The sequence below is a fragment of the Myxine glutinosa genome, chromosome 2, assembly GCF_964187855.1.
Source record: "Myxine glutinosa chromosome 2, kmMyxGlut1.1, whole genome shotgun sequence".
Classification (NCBI taxonomy): Eukaryota; Metazoa; Chordata; class Myxini; order Myxiniformes; family Myxinidae; genus Myxine; species Myxine glutinosa.
In genome coordinates, this window is record NC_136262.1 from 117,265,318 (window position 1) to 117,284,663 (window position 19,346).

The 19,346-nt window shown below is 45.8% G+C and overlaps 2 protein-coding genes across 5 annotated transcripts in view; both read right to left on the bottom strand.

The window, feature by feature from the left end:
- GHITM (growth hormone inducible transmembrane protein) overlaps positions 1 to 5,677 on the bottom strand; it is a 213,140-nt gene extending 207,463 nt beyond the window's left edge. Inside the window, exon 1 of the mRNA XM_078771539.1 lies at positions 5,667 to 5,677. The gene's annotated coding sequence lies outside the window, so the exon portion shown is untranslated. The remainder of the gene's footprint in view (positions 1 to 5,666) is intronic.
- Positions 1 to 19,346, bottom strand: part of LOC137421345 (uncharacterized) — a 303,203-nt gene that overhangs the window by 124,124 nt on the left and 159,733 nt on the right. For 3 of the 4 annotated variants that reach the window (XR_013622345.1, XR_013622346.1, XM_068107312.2), the window contains exons 23-26: positions 18,777 to 18,850; positions 18,481 to 18,618; positions 17,713 to 17,871; positions 527 to 641 (exon numbers count right to left, since the gene is read on the bottom strand). Coding sequence is in view for 2 of the 4 variants with exons in the window: in XM_068107312.2 (XP_067963413.2) it covers positions 527 to 641; positions 17,713 to 17,871; positions 18,481 to 18,618; positions 18,777 to 18,850 (486 nt within the window). In the remaining 2 variants the exon portion in view is untranslated. The remainder of the gene's footprint in view (positions 1 to 526; positions 642 to 17,712; positions 17,872 to 18,480; positions 18,619 to 18,776; positions 18,851 to 19,346) is intronic. The other variant, XM_068107313.2, reaches the window with a different exon arrangement.

Genomic DNA, 19,346 nt, shown 5'->3' on the forward strand with positions numbered 1-19,346 from the left:
TCACCTCCACTTATTTATTCCTTTTTCCCCTGTGGAACCACCTTCCACACTCTCTTCATTCTCATTCTTCCCTCCAGATCTTCAAATCAGCTGTTCACCACATCTCAAGTCGTCCCCCATCCAAAGCCATGATCTTTTCTACACCCGTAAGATCAGGAAGTAGCTTGTGTGGGTGCGACCCACATGACACACCGAGAGCTGAAAGTGTGGTCCAATATGGCACAGAACCATTGATTTAGAATCAATTGTTTTTATACCATACATTTCTTCAGGAGCAGAGAAGACAGGATGTGTTTGCCGAGATTGTGCCTTTCCATATTCACAAGCCCCAGTGAGTTATGGGGGTTGGTTGAATTTTTCCCTATTTTTCCAATCTCATTTTGCTTTGGTCTTCGTTGTGTGTGTGTGTGTGTGTGTGTGTGTGTGTGTGTGTGTGTGTGTGTGTGTGTGTGTGTGTGTGTGTGTGTGTGTTACGTTATTTGAAGCCCTTCGACAAGCCTCAAATTACATTTCATGTTTTTGTTACCTAGGAGAAGAGCAAGGGAGCTCGGGTGCAGAGAAGACAGGAAGCGTTTGCGGAGAGCACGTCCTTCCGTATCAACAAACAACCTCCGATGAGAAGTGAACTCGCACACCGGTTCCTGCCAAACAGAAACATTACCACTCGTAAAAGATACAACCAAGTACAATTAAAAACAAATTGATAAATTGTCATTACTCTGGCATCACTCATGGCCAACAGGAACTCGCAACTTGAATGATGGCACATGTTGTAAGGTAGAGAAGTAACCGGCGAGTTGGTATACCTCAAAACCTGGTAAAGTTTGCTTTGAGCAAAAAGGGCCCATTACCCATCAAAGACGGCAAGGCAGGCCGTATGCTCAATACAAGCGTGTCCGTTATAGTGCCATCATGTGAGCAAGCCGATCATACGTCAGACCATTTTGACTGACATCAGCAATATAATCAACAGCAATACCACAAACACCAATGATGTAATGGAGTCGAGTGAAGGAATAATAACAATAATAATAACAAACAATAATAAAAACAACAATAATAATAACAATGACATTACTAATGATAACTAGAACAATGCGACTGTGTCGCCAATATGCCTCTGCATAGTACCACAACGAGTAGATCCCATCACTCTGCATATGTATGGGTAGGGGATCACGTTTGTGAAGTTTTGTGTTGATCGGATAAGGTTCGTTTTTCTATCCAGGATGGCTGCCAAACCACGTGACCTATGGCATCATCATTTTCAAACTATATGCAACAGTGCTGTTAGATGATATTTGTAAAATTTCGCATCAATAGGGTGAGCGGTTTCGGAGATATAATTATTTAATATTTCCCTTCAATCCAAAATGGCTGCCAAACCATGTGACCTATGATGTCATAAGTTTAATATTTCAATACAAATGGGTCATACATTATGTGGATGCAATTTCAGATTTTTAGGATAAGGAATTAGATTAAATCATTTTTGGCTGGTATACCACTTCACCTATGATGTCATCATTATCATGATTTTGTTCCCCATTGGGAGCATTTGACAATGTGCGGAGTTTCAGATTTTTCCATTCAGCAGTTTCCGAGAAATAATTTTTAATTATTTGCTTTTAATCCAAGATGGCTGCCATACCACGTGACCTATGACGTCACTATTATCATAAAAACATTCTGCATGGGTGTCACTCCAGGCCTGAAAGTTTCGTCTCAATCGGACATATGGTTGCTGAGAAAAACGAGGTTTAGCCCGGATGGACGGACAGACAACCCGAAAACATAATGCCTCTGGCGACTTTGTTGGCGGAGGCATAAAAATAATAACAACAATGAGAACGCCACTCGAAGAGTGCATGGTCTCGCCTTGCACATTCATTATGAAGAAAAATACCAATGTTAAATGAATACAATACTATTATGGTCCATATACCCATATCATCCACGCACCCTATTATGTCACATTGTTTCTTGGCATGAGTTATGAACTCCATAAATTAAATTCTTCGCTCACATCCTGTCATAGATCAGATATATGAATTTTAAGATTTTTCGGATTAGAATTGAAATTCAACCAATCATACCTGGAATACCAATTATACCTGGAATACCACTTCACCGATAACGTCATAATTATCACTCGATATACCCCACGGGGAGTTGATTACATATGCCGAGTTTCAATTAAAATTTCGCATCGATCAGACAAGCAATTGCAGAGGAAACCATAGAGAAAAGCAGAGAAAATGTATATATACGTGGACACACACGGACACAGACACACACACTGGCACCACACACACACATTGACACCACACACATGGACAACACACACATGGACAACACACACACACACACATGGACAACACACACATGGACAACACACACATGGACAACACACACACACACGGACAACACACACATGGACAACACACACACACACACACACACACACACACACACACACACACACACACACACACACACACACACACACACACACACACACACACACACACACACACACACACACATAGTCTCGCATCCCCTGCCCCACAGTCCCCATTTTCCCTCGCAGAGCAATGGTTGGCCTTTTTCGGGCACCGTGGTCCCCTTTTTGAAGCAATGTTTTATGGCCAGATGCCCTTCCTACCGCCAACCCTGTTAGTCACCTCTTGCGACATACAAGGAATTACCAGTGACCTGGTACTCAATTTGCTGACCTCGGAAGGATGACAGAGTCAACCCCCTTGGTGTTAATTCAGCGATCGACCGGGATTCGAACCCAGAATCCTAGGATCCCAAGCCGGCACCCTAACCGCTAAGTCAACATTACAGTACAGTATATACTGTACAATTTGAGAAGTGTCTGTGGGTGTCTGTGGGTGCCTGTGGGCGTCTTGTGGGTGTGGTTGTGTTTGTGTCTATGGTAGCCATTCAAAAATATTGTGCAAATATATATAGCCTTTCAAAAATAATAGAACAGTGAAGTGAGATTTGTAACGATGGCTATATACTCAATAAATTTGGATTTGGGATCAAAAGATGTACAGAAGGTAAGCTTTTATTTCTTGGTATTTCTATGTATACATTGTCGCGCAGACCCTTTTGGTTAACACCAGGGCTCGCGGATGGACCGGAACGGATTTAATTGGAGGCGACGACCGAACACGGATTTGACTATCAAACGCGGGAGGAAGGAGGAAAATGGAAGGCTGCGGCAAAAGCACTTACCTTCTGGTGAACCGACGGCAGCTTCGATCCTGCGAGGAAATTAACTCAAACGAACAACCAAAGTAAAATGTACAAAAATAGAGATTTATTCCACGGAACCCGAGACAAAGAACGCGACGATAATAAAATAAACTAAATCGGGATCCCACACACCAGACCTCAAATACAAACAGGGGAATGGATTTACGAAAATAACACGTTCGTTATGTAATTGTGAAATGGGTATTGGCCTTATCTGGTCTTGTCATCTTGCAGTGTAACACGGCCCCGCTCGAGCGCCACCAGGCCCCGCTCCAAGCCTCCCGCCGCTCACGAGGTCCGTGCACCAAGCTCCAAAGCACCGAGCACCATGCGTCCAACGCCCCACAATCACCACGCGGCCCAAAGCACCGCCAGCGATCTCCACACAAGGTCGATCTCCACTCACGATCGGTCTGCCAAGACGAACAGAGCGTGCTGCGCAACACGAAGCGCCGGATGTCCAAGAGGAAGGGCTGCGCAAACAAGAACCGGATGTGCTCTCTCTAAAATGTCGTTCGGCGCGCGCTGATATAACCTTACCGGTTACGTCAGCCTTGGCGCGCTACCAACCAGCGACTTCCACCGAACCTTCCAGCTTCGCGCCTCTCGCACTCGTTGGCTGGAGGTTCGCGCCTAGCGAGCTGACCAATCACAGGACCATAGCATGGTGATAGCACGTGGCACTCGATGTGGCTAGGCCTGCCGGAGGTGTAGTTGGCGGCGGCCATCATCGGCGGTGTCCTGGCCTGGTTTCCTTTTGCCTGTTCTCTTCCAAAGTTTTGTCAGGGAAGGGAATTATTTAATGTTGCGCTAGGGACCTGTCTAAATGTCTATGTTGGTCTGCATTGCCATAAGGGACAAAGGTTTGGCTACAAGGTTTGACACACAGGGGCGTTATTCTTTAATCCCTACTCTATCTAACACTCGAACATCGTGGTATATTCACAAGTATACTTCTTAACCGACAAACCGCCTAAACACACAGAAATTACAAGGTAGATTCCCTATCGCGACAATCGAATACCTACCTATACAGATCTACCTGGCTCTAGATATTGCTTTACCCCCAGACATAACTATATATATATATTATATATATAATATATATATAATATATATATAATATATATATAATATATATATAATATATATATATTATATATATATTATATATATATTATATATATATTATATATATATTATATATATATTATATATATATTATATATATATATTATATATATAATATATATAATATATATTTATATATATATATATATATATATATATATATATATATATATATATATATATATATATATATATATATATATATATATATATATATATATATACATATACACAACATGCATTTTAAAGGCCATTTTCCCTGCTAGAGTGGGGGTTAGCCTTGCGGTTCCCATGACAATCTTCTCCATTTTGCCCTATTTTCTGCATCTCTCCTTGCTAACCCTCTTGCCCGCATTTCTTCTTCCACCATCTTTAGCCAAGTCTTTCTCGGTCTTCCCCGTCCTCTACTTCCTTCTACATCAATTTCCATCACTCTTCTCAACCAGTCACTTTCATCCTTCCTCATCACATGACCAAACCATCTCAGCCTGTTCCTCTTCACAGCATCAATCACAGGCAATATTCCCATCATCTTTCGCAATTCATCATTTGTCTTCCTCTCTCTCAACGATACTCCGCACATCCATCGAACCATTCGCATTTCCACCCTTTCCAGCCTTCGTTGCTGCTTCCAGCATTTATTTATATATATATATATATATATATATATATACAGTGGAACCTTGACTTACGAGTTTAATTCGTTCCGTGACCGAGCTCGTAACTCAAATTGCTCGTATCTCAAATCAAATTTCCCCATTGAAATGCATTGAAATGCTATTAATCCGTTCCAGCCCGCCAAAAACCACACCAATTTTTTTTTAAATATACAGTATATATAAAAATATCTCGCGCTTTATATTTCACCTGTATGCAGCATACAAGTTGGCAGGATGGCCTGGACTGGAGGTACGCACACTTGACTCTAAAGTCTAAACTGTCCAGCCTGGGTTTGAATCCCGACCCAGCTATAACCTGTCATGGGTGAATCACAGGCAGGGTGATTCATCAATGTGTGTACCGCTAAACTGGGCGCCCCGTTTGCGTCCCATTAGTTGTTGGATGTTAAGGATCTCACCGTGTTTTCCACAAAGAGAAGGCGAGCTATCGCCGGCATTCTGAACAAGTTGTGGCCTGGCATGCTCTTCTCCTCTGCCGTTATATACGTCCTCCTCGACACCTCGCTCATGTTTTTCGACGATTGCGTGTTTTATATCCAAGCACATCATCCTCTTCTTCTTCTCAGCACTGCACTTGCCACTCACTTTCTTAGGCCCCATGGTTAAAACTAAGAAATTTTCCGAAATAACCAAAATGCGAAAAACAAAATGCAGCGCTGTACGACAGAGATACGTACTGTACGTGCACGGCAAGATAACCACGTGACCAGAACCCACCTGGCGGCGTGAACTCGAAATAACGAAAATGCGAAAAAAAAAATGCAGCGCTATACGACAGAGATACGTACTGTACGTGCACGGCAAGATAACCACGTGACCAGAACCCACCTGGCAGCGTGAACTCGAAATAACCAAAATGCGAAGAAAAAAAATGCAGCGCTATACGACAGAGATACGTACTGTACGTGCACGGCAAGATAACCACGTGACCAGAACCCACCTGGCGGCGTGAACTCGAAATAAACAAAATGCGAAAAAAAAAATGCAGCGCTATACGACAGAGATACGTACTGTACGTGCACGGCAAGATAACCACGTGACCAGAACCCACCTGGCCGCGTGAACTCGAAATAACCAAAATGCGAAAAAAAAAATGCAGCGCTATACGACAGAGATACGTACTGTACGTGCACGGCAAGATAACCACGTGACCGGGTGGCGAAAGCTCGTAACTCGGATCTCGGCTCGCATCTCAAAGCAATAAACCGCCCGAGCGACGGCTCGTATCTCGAAAAACTCGTAAGTTGGGGCACTCGTAAGTCAAGGTTCCACTGTATATATATATATATATATATGTTAGCCATTAGGGTTTAAAACCCATGACTCAATTGATCATAACATCTGAAATTATATATCGTGCTTCTGAAAACTGATTTGAACTCAGCTGCAGGCAGAGGCGAGTGGACAAAATGTGGTTTCGAGGCTCGACGTGCAGGGTGGATCCTTAGCCCAGTAAGCAAGTCCTTGAATGTATGTGCCAAACAGTAGATAATATGCTCGCGACCCACGTACAGGGAAAACATGTCGCCAAACGCCTTCTTCGCAAAGGGAATAATTAATTATATATCTTTGTAGTTTCTAGTATGTCTCCTAAAATCAAGGACGTAACCAACCTCGGGAGAAATATAGACATTACATATCCTTGATTGTTATTGTATTCAGCACGTGTATCCAATCATTCATCTACCATTTAGCCTAGTGTATGAGAATATTTTCTTCGGCCTGCGCTCGGGTCTGATATGTTTAGATAAAGAGCCAAAAAGGCTCAGCCTATCCCATGCTTACATCTTTTTGTCTAAGTTTGGCCTTCTTCAGGAAGGGACGAGGGAAGGTGGGTCTCTATGGCCCAGGTTTTGCTATGTCTTTAGCGCAGATTCTTGTCTGATATTTTGCTATAAATGAAATGCCTTTTTACTTATTTTTCAGCGAGTGTCTTGAGAAATTGCCCGCTGCGTGTTAGGCGGTGCATTCTTGAGCCTCGCTCCACACTGTGTGTTTGTAATCGATTTTATTAAACATTGTTGCTCTGATTCTTCTTCTTCTTCCTTCCCTTGAGGTCTTCGACCGACAATTTTGGTGTCAGAAGTGGGATCATCCAAGTGTGCAGACGAGGTGGACCCTCACGTTCCAGGTCGGGAAGGAGGCCTGCCGGCACCTAATTTGGGTAAGCAATTTTTGCACATCGAAATTGAAGCCTCCTGCCTTACTTTGGACGTGTGGACCTCTGTCGGCTGCACTACCTGGCTTGCATTCCGAACCATATTTAGTTTAAACCAGAGCAGCAGTGGGTAACGAATCGATTATACAGGGCGCCCGAGATAAGGAGGGATATCCCTCAAGTAAGCTTCCTGCGTGGGAAGCAGGTAGACCCATATGTGGGAGATAGATAATAGGTGTTAAGTTACTCCGGCGTGAGAACTGCGTTTAAGGCTAGGGATCGGGGGGCGACCCGATCTTAGGACTACCAGGAGGGATTAACCCAAGAAGGTAGGAAGAATGGGTAATAGGAAAGGAAAGGAGGGAGAGCCTTTGAAGAACACTCCAGCGTTTTATATGAAAAGAAATTATGGGTATGCTGCTTTGCAACCGAGCAAGGCATGGACTATATTGACCGAGGGTTTGAATACGCCTTGGCCAGAGGAAGGGTCATTTGCAATAGACAGGTTAGATGTGTTATATGGGGCTTTAGATGCCCTAGAGAAGAAGAAGAAGAGACTCCCACCTGATTCATGGAAGGTCTATAGTTGGTGGAAGGTGGAGGCCTTGAAGAGACAGGCAGCCTCCAGACAAGCGAGTTTGCGAGGAGAGTTGGGCAAATACCAGAATGAGCGCAAACAGGGTCGGAAGAAACAGGATAAACAGATGAAGGCGCTCGCAGCGCAGACAAGTCAGAGGCTAATGGTAGCCCGGATTAATTCCGATGAGAAGGAACAGGATGAGGAAGATGAAATCCCTGTTTCCTATTCCCCCCATGGTCCAGTCCCAGGATCTAAGGCACGTTCCCGACACCAGGGCGCTATAGGGGAAACAAATGGGAGACCCCCTAGAGTTCATAAGACCCCACAACCATCAGCCCCTCAAGTCGAGGACGATGGAGATAGCAGCACAGACACCCCGGGGTTTCCACCCCCGATAGGTCCAGGTCAGAAAGTTTACCCTTCACTAGTGGAGTATCAGGCACCAGTGCAACGTGCGATAGAAACAAAGGGAGTGTTCCCCATGCGATGCGTGGGAATAGACGCAAACGGCGTGGCAGTAAGGGAACGTGTGCCTTGGAAAGAATCTGATTTAACGGCCATGCAAAAGAGGGTTCAGGAAATGTTGATCGACCAACCTTTGGATATAGTAATATTGCTCCGTCACTGGATTACAGAGGATGCCCCAGATTGGAGAGATATTTGTCATTTGGGAGCATCTATATTGCCACCAAAGGTATGGGCAAAGGCTAAAACCCTTTCATTATGGCCAATAGATGACCCCATGGCTCGGAATCCACCCATGACCGGAAACGATTGGGACATTTTGAAAAATCATCTCCTGACCAACATTGGCAATGCGCTCGCACCACCTGGAGGGCCAGATTGGGGAAGAATTGGGAACATAAAACAGAAAGCAGGAGAGACTATCGGCGACTATCGAGAGAGAATAGAAAAAGCGATAGCTCGATGGGGCGGGTTAGGATTAATCCAAGTCGAGGACCTACCCGCTCCCCTGGTGAACAATTACCTAGTAGAAGGGCTTCGGCCCGCATTAAAAAAACAAGTGCATGCCGTCCTTTTCGGTTGGAAAGGAATGGGGACCAATGAATTATGTACAAAACTTGAACAATGTCCGGGCTCCTCTTCGGAGGAAAAAAAGGAAATTAAAGAAGAAATGTTGCAGATGTTAGTAAGGGAAAAATTGGCCCAGCAACAAACAACAAGAACAATGGGGAGCAAGAAGAAACAAAAGGGGGCAAAAATAATGGGAAGTGACAGTGAGAGTGAGTCAAGTGATGACGAGACACTCGGTCCGGCACTGCAGGCAGCTGTGATGCAAGTACTCCGGGAACCACAAGGGCCTAGTGGGCCAGGGAATCAGACGTGGAGACAACCCCAACAACTCCAACAACCCCAATGGGCTGTTCCACCATGTTCTGTGCCAGGTCCCCCACCGGCCTATTGGCCACCACAAACACCCATGCCAGGATGGGCACCGCAATGGGGACCCTCCAATATGGGCCCCACCCCATGGGTTACCCCCAATTCGGGCATGCCATACGGGCCTTGTGCCCCAGTCCAACAAATGCCGAGGGGAGGGCAAGGGCGCCCACCTCCCTACAAAGGGGGGCGAAGGCCAAACCAACAGGGGGGTCCAGGACAGGGACCCCCAGGGAGAGGGGCATGCTTTGAATGTGGACAGATGGGCCACTGGAGACGGGATTGTCCAAATTGTCCAAGGGGACCACGAAGACCCCAGGGACAGCAAGGGCCGACATATGGAAACGCCTATTGACGGGACGAATGCGGGCCGCCAAAGGAATGTCCATTGATAACAATGACCCCAGATGAGGAACCGACCTTGACGTTAGATGTAAATGGACAACCACTAAAATTCTTAGTGGATACCGGTGCGACTCGCAGTTGTATCAATAAGGGACAACTACCTACTTTGAAACCGACACACAAAAGCGTCCAAATCCAGGGCGTTTCAGGAAAATTAGAAACTCTCCCCGTATCAAAGGAGACCCGAGTAATGTTCGGACCGCTAGAAGCTAAGCATGCATTTCTCATGACCACTACTGCCCCAACTAATTTACTAGGACGGGATTTGCTGTGTCGATTAGGTTGTGACATTGCGTGCACCAAGGAAGGTGTATACGTCGACGTCAGAGAATCGAACCGTGATTTGTTAATGATGGCATTGCAGCGCGCCAGCCCCACCGTGTATTGGTGGCGGTTGGAGGAAGGGGCTTTAGCAACATGGACCTACGTGATTGACACGATTGGCGCGCAAACGCAAGAAATTCGTGATTGGCTAGAAGAACACCACATAGCCACAAAATTGAAATATAATCCGCCGCATTGCACCGCATGTTATGACGCGACTGGAAGCGATGATTATTATTTAGACATGGTTGCGGCAGCTTTAGGGGAAACCTCTGATCTTCAATTATCACACATATGGATTGGCCGAGAAGGCATTGGGATTATGGTAACCTTGTCGCCACGCCAGAGATCAAAGGCTAAGTACCCCGAGGGGATGGTAGCGCATGTTACCCTTAGCACCGCCAGAGGATGGCCACCCGAGAGCATTGGATGGATGATGGACAGACTGCGGAAAACGCCAGTAAGGCGTCGATACAATGTTGAACACCGAACGGTCCATGTGTTGGACAACAATAAAGGGTCATAATTAATTTGGCACCTCAAGACAGACGAGTTCGATTTGAGATGGTGGAACTGCCACCCAAAGCGGCACATATGGTCAGGGCGGTCCCCACGACTCCAGGGGACTCCGATGGATTGCTCGATACCGTCACCCCGTCACTATGGGCGCAACACGAGAATGAAGTAGGGCGCATTAGGAATGCACCTCCGTTGGTGATTCCAATTAAAGAAGGGTTACCTTTACCACACATTCGGCAGTACCCACTTCGGCACGAGGCTGACGCAGGCATTTTTCCGGTGATAGAATCGCTCGTGCAGCAGGGAATAATAATAATCGAAACCAACAGCCCATGTAACTCCCCCATTTTCCCAGTGCCAAAACCAATGACAGGAAAGTGGCGATTTGTGCAGGATATGCGAGAGATTAATAAAATAATTCAGGGTATTCATCCGGTTGTACCAAATGCAGAAGTTTTGATGACTTCCATTCCGCCAGATGCTACACATTTTACAGTCATAGACTTGTGTTCCGCCTTCTTTTCAGTGCCAATAGCTCCAGAGTCCCAGTATCTCTTCGCTTTCACCTTCCGGGGGAGACAATTCACCTGGACAGTGCTTCCGCAGGGTTTCGCAGATAGCCCTACCTTGTTTTCACGAGCGCTGCACCGCGATCTCGCAGATGTCCAATTGGAAGGCGGCTCGGTGCTGTTGCAGTACATCGACGACTTATTAATCTGCTCTCCATCCAAGGCAGCCTGTGAGACGGATTCACTAGCGCTGTTAAATGCGCTAGCCGAGAAAGGCCACAAAGTAGGCCGGGAAAAATTGCAATTTGTGCGGGAGATAGTTACATACTTGGGACACGCGATTTCGCATGGGAGACGCGAGCTCAACGCGAGCCGGGTCACGGCCATCATGGAAACCCCGTTGCCTCGTACACAAAGGGAGGTGTTGCGATTTTTGGGAATGGCAGGGTACTGTCGTACATGGATAATTGACTATGCGTTATTAGCAAAACCTCTATATGAGGCGACGAAAAACGACCAGCCACGGATGGTGAACTGGACGGACAATCGAATACGCTGCTACGAAGGACTCAAACGAGCCCTGATAACGGCCCCAACCTTAGGCCTTCCCGATTATAAAAAGGCCTTCACACTTTTCACCCATGCAGTAGGGGGATTCGCGCAATCCGTGTTAACCCAGACTCATGGAGATAGGGAACGTCCAGTAGCCTATTTCAGCAAAAAGCTTGATGCGGTAGAACAAGGCTTTCCGCTGTGCTTACAAGCCGTGGCGGCTGCCCGATACGCAGTTGAGCGGACGGCCGACATAGTTATGGGACATCCGGTCCTTTTACAGGTACCGCATTGCGTCCATACACTACTACAACAGCGAAACACACAGCATCTCACAGCCACTCGACTGATGCAATACGAAACGGCATTAATTATGGCACCCAACGTGACGGTGATGCGGTGTACCGTTCTTAACCCAGCGACACTTTTGCCAACAAAGGAGGAGGGAATCCCGCACGTTTGTACGGACGTGGTGCAGTTAATATCAACAGTAAGGCCTGACTTACAGGACACACCGCTACAGGAAGCCGATCACACCTATTACGTCGATGGTTCAGCCAAACGGGCTTGGGACGGATCCCTGTTATCTGGGTACGCAGTATGCTCGGATACGGAGACGGTCGAAAGCGGCCGCCTCCCGCCCACCTGGTCAGCACAACAAGCTGAACTGTACGCACTCACGAGAGCGTGCGAAGTAAGCGAGGAAAAAGCAGTGACAATTTATACAGACTCGGCATACGCACACGGAGTGGTCCACGACAAAGGGGCCATATGGAAAATGAGAGGGTTCCTCACTTCAGCGGGAGCACTCATCAAAAATGGGGACTTAGTGCGTAATCTGCTTCATAGTATTATGCTTCCACGTGAAATAGCTGTAGTTAAATGCCGAGGTCACCAGCGTACAGACGACGCTGTGGCCCGTGGAAACGCCCGAGCCGACGAAGCAGCAGCACAAGCGGCAAACCAACAGGTTGGATATAATATGCCAGTAGTTACGTGCAAACAGGGCGCTAAAGCGACCGCCCAGACAGACGTTCCGACATCCGCACCTACAGAGTTCGATGTAATACAATTACAAGCCGCAGCCTCAAACGTAGAACATCAAGATTGGATTAAATTGGGAGCTCAGCGCCCCGCAGAAGGACAAATGTGGACGATTAATGACAAACCCGTGGCACCGCGAGCTTTATTGCCATGGTTGGCACGCATGGCGCATCAAAATGGCCATGTGTGCCATAGGGGGGTGATGAGGCAGGTCACTTCCACCTGGGCAGCACCAGGCCTTTCGGCTGCGGTTACCATGGTCTGTCGCTCGTGCGCTATATGTCAACGGCATAATAGGGGGGCACCCCCCAGACGCCGCCACAACGCGGGTCACCCGGCTCCCGTCGGGCCGTTCTGTCATATCCAGTTCGATTTTTTCAATTTACCGCCTTGTATGTCCTTTAAGCATGTACTGGTAGTGGTGGACATGTTCACCAAGTGGGTGGAGGCCTACCCATGCGTCAGGGCTGACGCTATAACGGTGGCCAAGTGCCTTTTGCGGCACTTTATATGTCGATTCGGTGTCCCGCAGAAAGTGTCATCCGATCAGGGCGGGCACTTCACAGGTGACGTCATTAAAGCCGTGTTAAAGGCCTTGGGAGTGATACAGTCGTTCCACTGTGTTTACTGCCCGCAATCGGCGGGACTTGTAGAACGAACGAATGGCACACTGAAAGGTAAGTTGGCAAAGATTTGCGACGAGACAGGCCTCAAGTGGCCGGAGGCCCTTCCGCTAGCGTTAATGAGCGTGCGCTCCACTCCAGGGCGCACCACTGGTCTCTCTCCGCACGAGATATTAATGGGTCGGCCCATGAGTTTGCCGGTATCGGCGCCAGTGGATATGGCAGCACTTGAATTACCTATCATGGATGACATGCTTTTAAAGTTTTGCATAGGTCTCTCCCATGTAGCGCGCAGCATACATGAACGCGTTCGGGAGGCCCTGCCGGAGCCAACAAGCAAGCCTATCCACACCTTCGAGGCAGGAGATTACGTGCTGGTGAAGCATTTCACCCGTAAGACTGCGCTCGAACCAAGGTGGACGGGGCCATACCAAGTTCTTCTGATCACACCAACAGCTGTGTTTTGTGAGGGCAAGTCGTCCTGGGTACATGCCACACATTGTAAGTTGGCCATACCCACAAACACAAACACCTCAAACGCACCACCACAGATCGAGGATGCTGCACCACCGCCTGTTAGGGGTGGCAATCACACTTAGTTTAATATACCGCTTTGCCAGCACTGCACCTGCCGCGTCACGCCTCAAGTGGGGGGACACGAGGGCATGGGCGAACACGGAGACATATGCATATGGCGACCAAACCATTAAGGTCTACCGGCAGAGAGTTATCTGGGGCCAGAGGCTAAAACAGGTGTCTGCAACAGGTGCATGGGATGCTAAGAGAGGTATTAGAGGACATTGGATTGACTTTAAATTGAAATGAAAATTGAAAGGGTGGATTAGGAAAATGAATTTGTTCAAATAATCGTGGCATCTGTGGGATGCAACAATTCACAGACAGAATAGTGTATGGGAGCCGTCATCTGGGAAGCGTCGTTAAATGGCAGTAGGTTTAGACAGATATTGAAAGGGTTCGTGCAATGTCATTTTGGGGCTTATGGCTCGCCATTGTCTGTCTGCCAGTTATGGTGGGCAGAGGGAAGAGGGAGTGATACTGCTCTGGCCTCTTGCTCGGCAGAATTGAGTATTGCTGGTTTTACCCCTGTTCAAAATTGAGCTCTCGAGAGCTGATTAACATTAGGATGCATCTCTCAAGGGACCCCTGGGTGGTCTCGAGAGCTGAGGTGTGAAATATGATGACGTTGTCTTATGGACACTTTGTGAGTGGCTAGACACGTGCCTGAAAGGGGAAATTGTATTCATAACTCATGTGGGTTGTGTCTGAAGAAAAGGTTTAAAAGGAAGTGTGAAGAAGGTCATGGAAAGTGCAAAGATGATTGGAGTGGAAAGTCGAATCAGATGGATTACTTGTCAATGACAGGTGACTGCAGGAATTGATGAGAAAGTGGAGGGAAAGGTTATAAAAAGTTAATGGAAAAGACAGGAAATAAAGAAAAGTGGTTAGTTATGGACTGTTGTTTCGTGATAAGAAGGTGATACAAGGGGTTGGCTTGCACTGGGGGGAAATGGTTGGTAAATCATGTATTATTAGATGTAGGGAAGATGATTAAAAGGAAGGTATTTTCGGAAATTGGTGAAAGTAAATGTGGCATTCGAATTTCCAGACACGACACAGGAAATGCGGCTATGAATAAGCCAACCATCTGAGAGATAAGGTAACTAAATGCCAATTGGTGGGACGGGGGGCTAGGAATTTGATCATGGTGTGTGTAAGAAAGTATTTTTCAGGATGGACGATGAAGAAATCGCCGTCGGAAGACCATGATCTTGACCACAGAGGCCGTCGACCTGAATGGGCCCTTCAACAAGGCAGTTGTGACCAGCGCTCCAGAAAATTGTATTGAATTTTGTGATGACTGTGATACTTGTGTTGATCCCATGTGGGAACTGGCTGCTGCCTGTATTGATTTTTGTGATGACTGTGATACTTGTGTGGAAAACCCCTTGCGTGTACTGGCTAACGCCTCTTATGTATTATGAATGATTGGCTAATAGATAGTCTCGCATTAGTAATGGAACGAATTGGAAACGAAACCCGAATCGCAGAACTACAATTGGAAAACGAATTAGTGCATATGCGAACGATGGTGATGCAGAATCAAGTGGCTTTGGATATGTTATTGGCAGAAAAGGAAGGAGTATGTGGGGAAAACGATGAACCTATTGATGCTTGGGATTCTGATAATGATGATTTTAGTTGGGATGATTATACCTGTGATTTAGAAAGTGTAGGTTCTTTTAAAGGTTATTGCTATTATGCCAGCAGTAAGGAGCGGATGGCAAACATGTATCCGGAAGAACCACCCTCACCACCACTTACACCACCCAGCAATCACATGTACAAAGCTTGATGGCATTGGACGTCGATTGTTTGCCCTAATTCGCGAGGACCACGCCTGCATAAGGAGGGCCCTAAATCTGGCTGGCAACCGGGTCGCACCTACGCCGCTGCGAGGGTGGATTCGGAATCCGGCCGGGCGGCAGCAATCTCTTAACCAGGCGCCGTCGTCGCGAATTATGGCTAACAATTCATACGTTGAATGTTAGACGGCCAGTTAGGGCCGATATCTTTCTTGAGCATGCGTGACGCTATGTCGTGCCTGGCATGTGACTAATTGGGATGCTGACCACTGGGGTATACGGTGTCTTTCCAAGGAGTTGTCTTGTAAAGACAAAGGAAGGAACTGTTAGCCATTAGGGTTTAAAACCCATGACTCAATTGATCATAACATCTGAAATTATATATCGTGCTTCTGAAAACTGATTTGAACTCAGCTGCAGGCAGAGGCGAGTGGACAAAATGTGGTTTCGAGGCTCGACGTGCAGGGTGGATCCTTAGCCCAGTAAGCAAGTCCTTGAATGTATGTGCCAAACAGTAGATAATATGCTCGCGACCCACGTACAGGGAAAACATGTCGCCAAACGCCTTCTTCGCAAAGGGAATAATTAATTATATATCTTTGTAGTTTCTAGTATGTCTCCTAAAATCAAGGACGTAACCAACCTCGGGAGAAATATAGACATTACATATCCTTGATTGTTATTGTATTCAGCACGTGTATCCAATCATTCATCTACCATTTAGCCTAGTGTATGAGAATATTTTCTTCGGCCTGCGCTCGGGTCTGATATGTTTAGATAAAGAGCCAAAAAGGCTCAGCCTATCCCATGCTTACATCTTTTTGTCTAAGTTTGGCCTTCTTCAGGAAGGGACGAGGGAAGGTGGGTCTCTATGGCCCAGGTTTTGCTATGTCTTTAGCGCAGATTCTTGTCTGATATTTTGCTATAAATGAAATGCCTTTTTACTTATTTTTCAGCGAGTGTCTTGAGAAATTGCCCGCTGCGTGTTAGGCGGTGCATTCTTGAGCCTCGCTCCACACTGTGTGTTTGTAATCGATTTTATTAAACATTGTTGCTCTGATTCTTCTTCTTCTTCCTTCCCTTGAGGTCTTCGACCGACATATATATATATATATATATATATATATATATATATATATATGTATATATATATATATATATATATATATATATATATATATATATATATATATATATATATATATATATGTTTTTACCATGTTAGAACAACAGTACTTTTTATGTTCAGTCTTGTTGCTCAGGTGTGTCTTATTGCATTGATTGTTCATACACAAAAGAGCTGTGAATGCCTAATCTTGGTTTTGGCCTTTCCTTTTACCTTGGGCGTCTCCATTTGGAGTCAGTCGGCATAAACCAACATGAAGACCAGAGAACTGTCTTTGAAAGAAAACGAGCAATTTGGAAAATGAAAGAACAGAATAATTAAATTAGTACCATAGCATAAAAATCGGGGATAGCAAATACAACAATTTGGAATATCTTGAAAAAGAAAGAAACCACTAGTGTAGTTAGCAATAGACAATGGTCAGCTTGGCCAAGGAAAACAACTGCAGGTGATGACAGAAAAATCATCAGAGTCAATCATCAGAATCATCATCAATTTCCATCCAATTGCCTGAAATTTAAGGAATTTGCATATCGAGTCACCGAATTTATTCACCAATCAAAAGCTAGAAGCCGATTTTTTTCTTAGATCAAAAGTTACATTTTCATTTTGTATTTTTTAACTGTTTTCATCATGTTTGCAATATGGAAGAAGAAGAAGACGTCAAAATACAAACGTACGGGTATGCTTACCTAAAATGGGGAGACTGAACAAATAAAGTACTGTTGTTCTACAATGGTAAAACATGTATACATATAAATACCAAGAAACAAAAGATGACCTTCTGTACTCTTGTCTCATATTCATCTTTTGATCTCAAGTCCAAATTTATTCAGTACATAGCAATAATAACAAATTTAACTCTACTGTTCCAATACTTAAGGAAGGCACTGTATATGGCATAGTATCAGCTGGTGGAAACCATGAATCATAAAAGAGGGGACTTAACCCGTCCGTTAGGAGGGTCTCTTTGCAAGGAATTATTATAAACAACACAACATACTCTTACCAAGTCTGTAACCAGATTGGCATGTCTGGGACAGTACACTTGGCGGTCCCTCTGGAAGGTGCAGCCGACCTGGATTGCGCACGCAAAGTGGAAGTTTCCCTGGCATGCAGGTAGGTAACAACCAACTGTGGCTCCGCCATTCCCACAGCATTCACAACGCTGCACGGAGTGGATGTTGAGGATACAGTAAGGAGAAAATGTTTGGCGAGAGAGAGACAGAGAGAGAGAGAAAGAGGGAGAGAGGGAGAGAGGGAGAGAGGGAGAGAGGGAGAGATACAGAGACAGACAGAGAGAGAGACAGACAGAGAGAGAGAGATATGGAGAGACAGAGAGCGACAGAGAGACAGAGGGAGAGGGAGAGGGAGAGGGAGAGGGAGAGAGGGAGAGAGGGAGAGAGGGAGAGAGAGAGAGATACAGAGACAGACAGAGAGAGAGAGAGAGAGAGAGAGAGAGAGAGAGAGAGACAGACAGAGAGAGAGAGAGATATGGAGAGACAGAGAGCGACAGAGAGACAGAGAGACAGAGAGGCAGAGACAGATACACAGAGAGAGAGAGAGAGATACAGATACAGATACAGATAGAGACAGAGACAGAGACAGAGACAGAGACAGAGACAGAGAGAGAGAGAGAGAGAGAGAGAGAGGGAGAGAGACCAAAACAAGAAAAGGAATGAACGAAAGGAGAGAACAGTCAAAGGAAGGACAAATGTCGGAATAATTCATTATTCAAGCACCAATTGGAATAGGTAAACAAGCGGGAATGCAATACCATGAGCCTTCCACGTGAGATGGCAGTGTGAACATGCTCTAAAGCTCCGTTCTCTTTCTCCACAACCTCAGCTGACCACAGTGCACAGTTAACGTGCAACCAGTTGTCTTCCCCTGCATAAAGCAGCCTGCCACTGACCTGAAGAGAGGAGGGAGAAGAGGAAAAGGTTCGTGGGAAGCGCGATGAGTGAAACTAACACAATCAGAGGGCAAAGGGACGGTAGGTGCAAGCAATGGCACGGTGAGGTGTGTGGGGGTAACAGGTGATGTGGTGTGAAAAGAAGCAGTGTGTCTAACCTCTGGGCGATCATCTCCGAAAGATAAACAGAGCACGCATTGCCTCGTATCCATCATCTGAGAGTCAGACGAGGCTGTTAAGAGCAAGTGAAGAAAGCAAGGAAATGAAGGATCAATGAGATAACAAATTTCACATCCTCCAAATACAGATGGGACACAGCAGGTGCTTTAAACAATGGGAAAAAAATAATGAATGCACTGTGGTCACAACCTGCGACACAAAATATTATTTTTTTTCGCATCTGTCCACTCAACTCGCTCATCCTTGCTGTTGAAGGTATTATACAATTCAATTCTGCTGTCGAAGGTATTATACAATTCAATTCTGCTGTCGAAGGTAATATATACAATTCAATTCTGCTGTCGAAGGTATTATACAATTCAATTCTGCTGTTGAAGGGTCTTCATGATTTGGTTCAATATAAATTATGAGTGACGGATAGCTGGGTCTGGTTTCAGGCAACTAGTGCACCCACTCCGTACAGGAGCAGCAGAAAGGGTCATGTTATTGTCCTTTCTGGGATATATATATATAGATTACAGTAGATCTAGGCTCGGGCCTCAAGAATG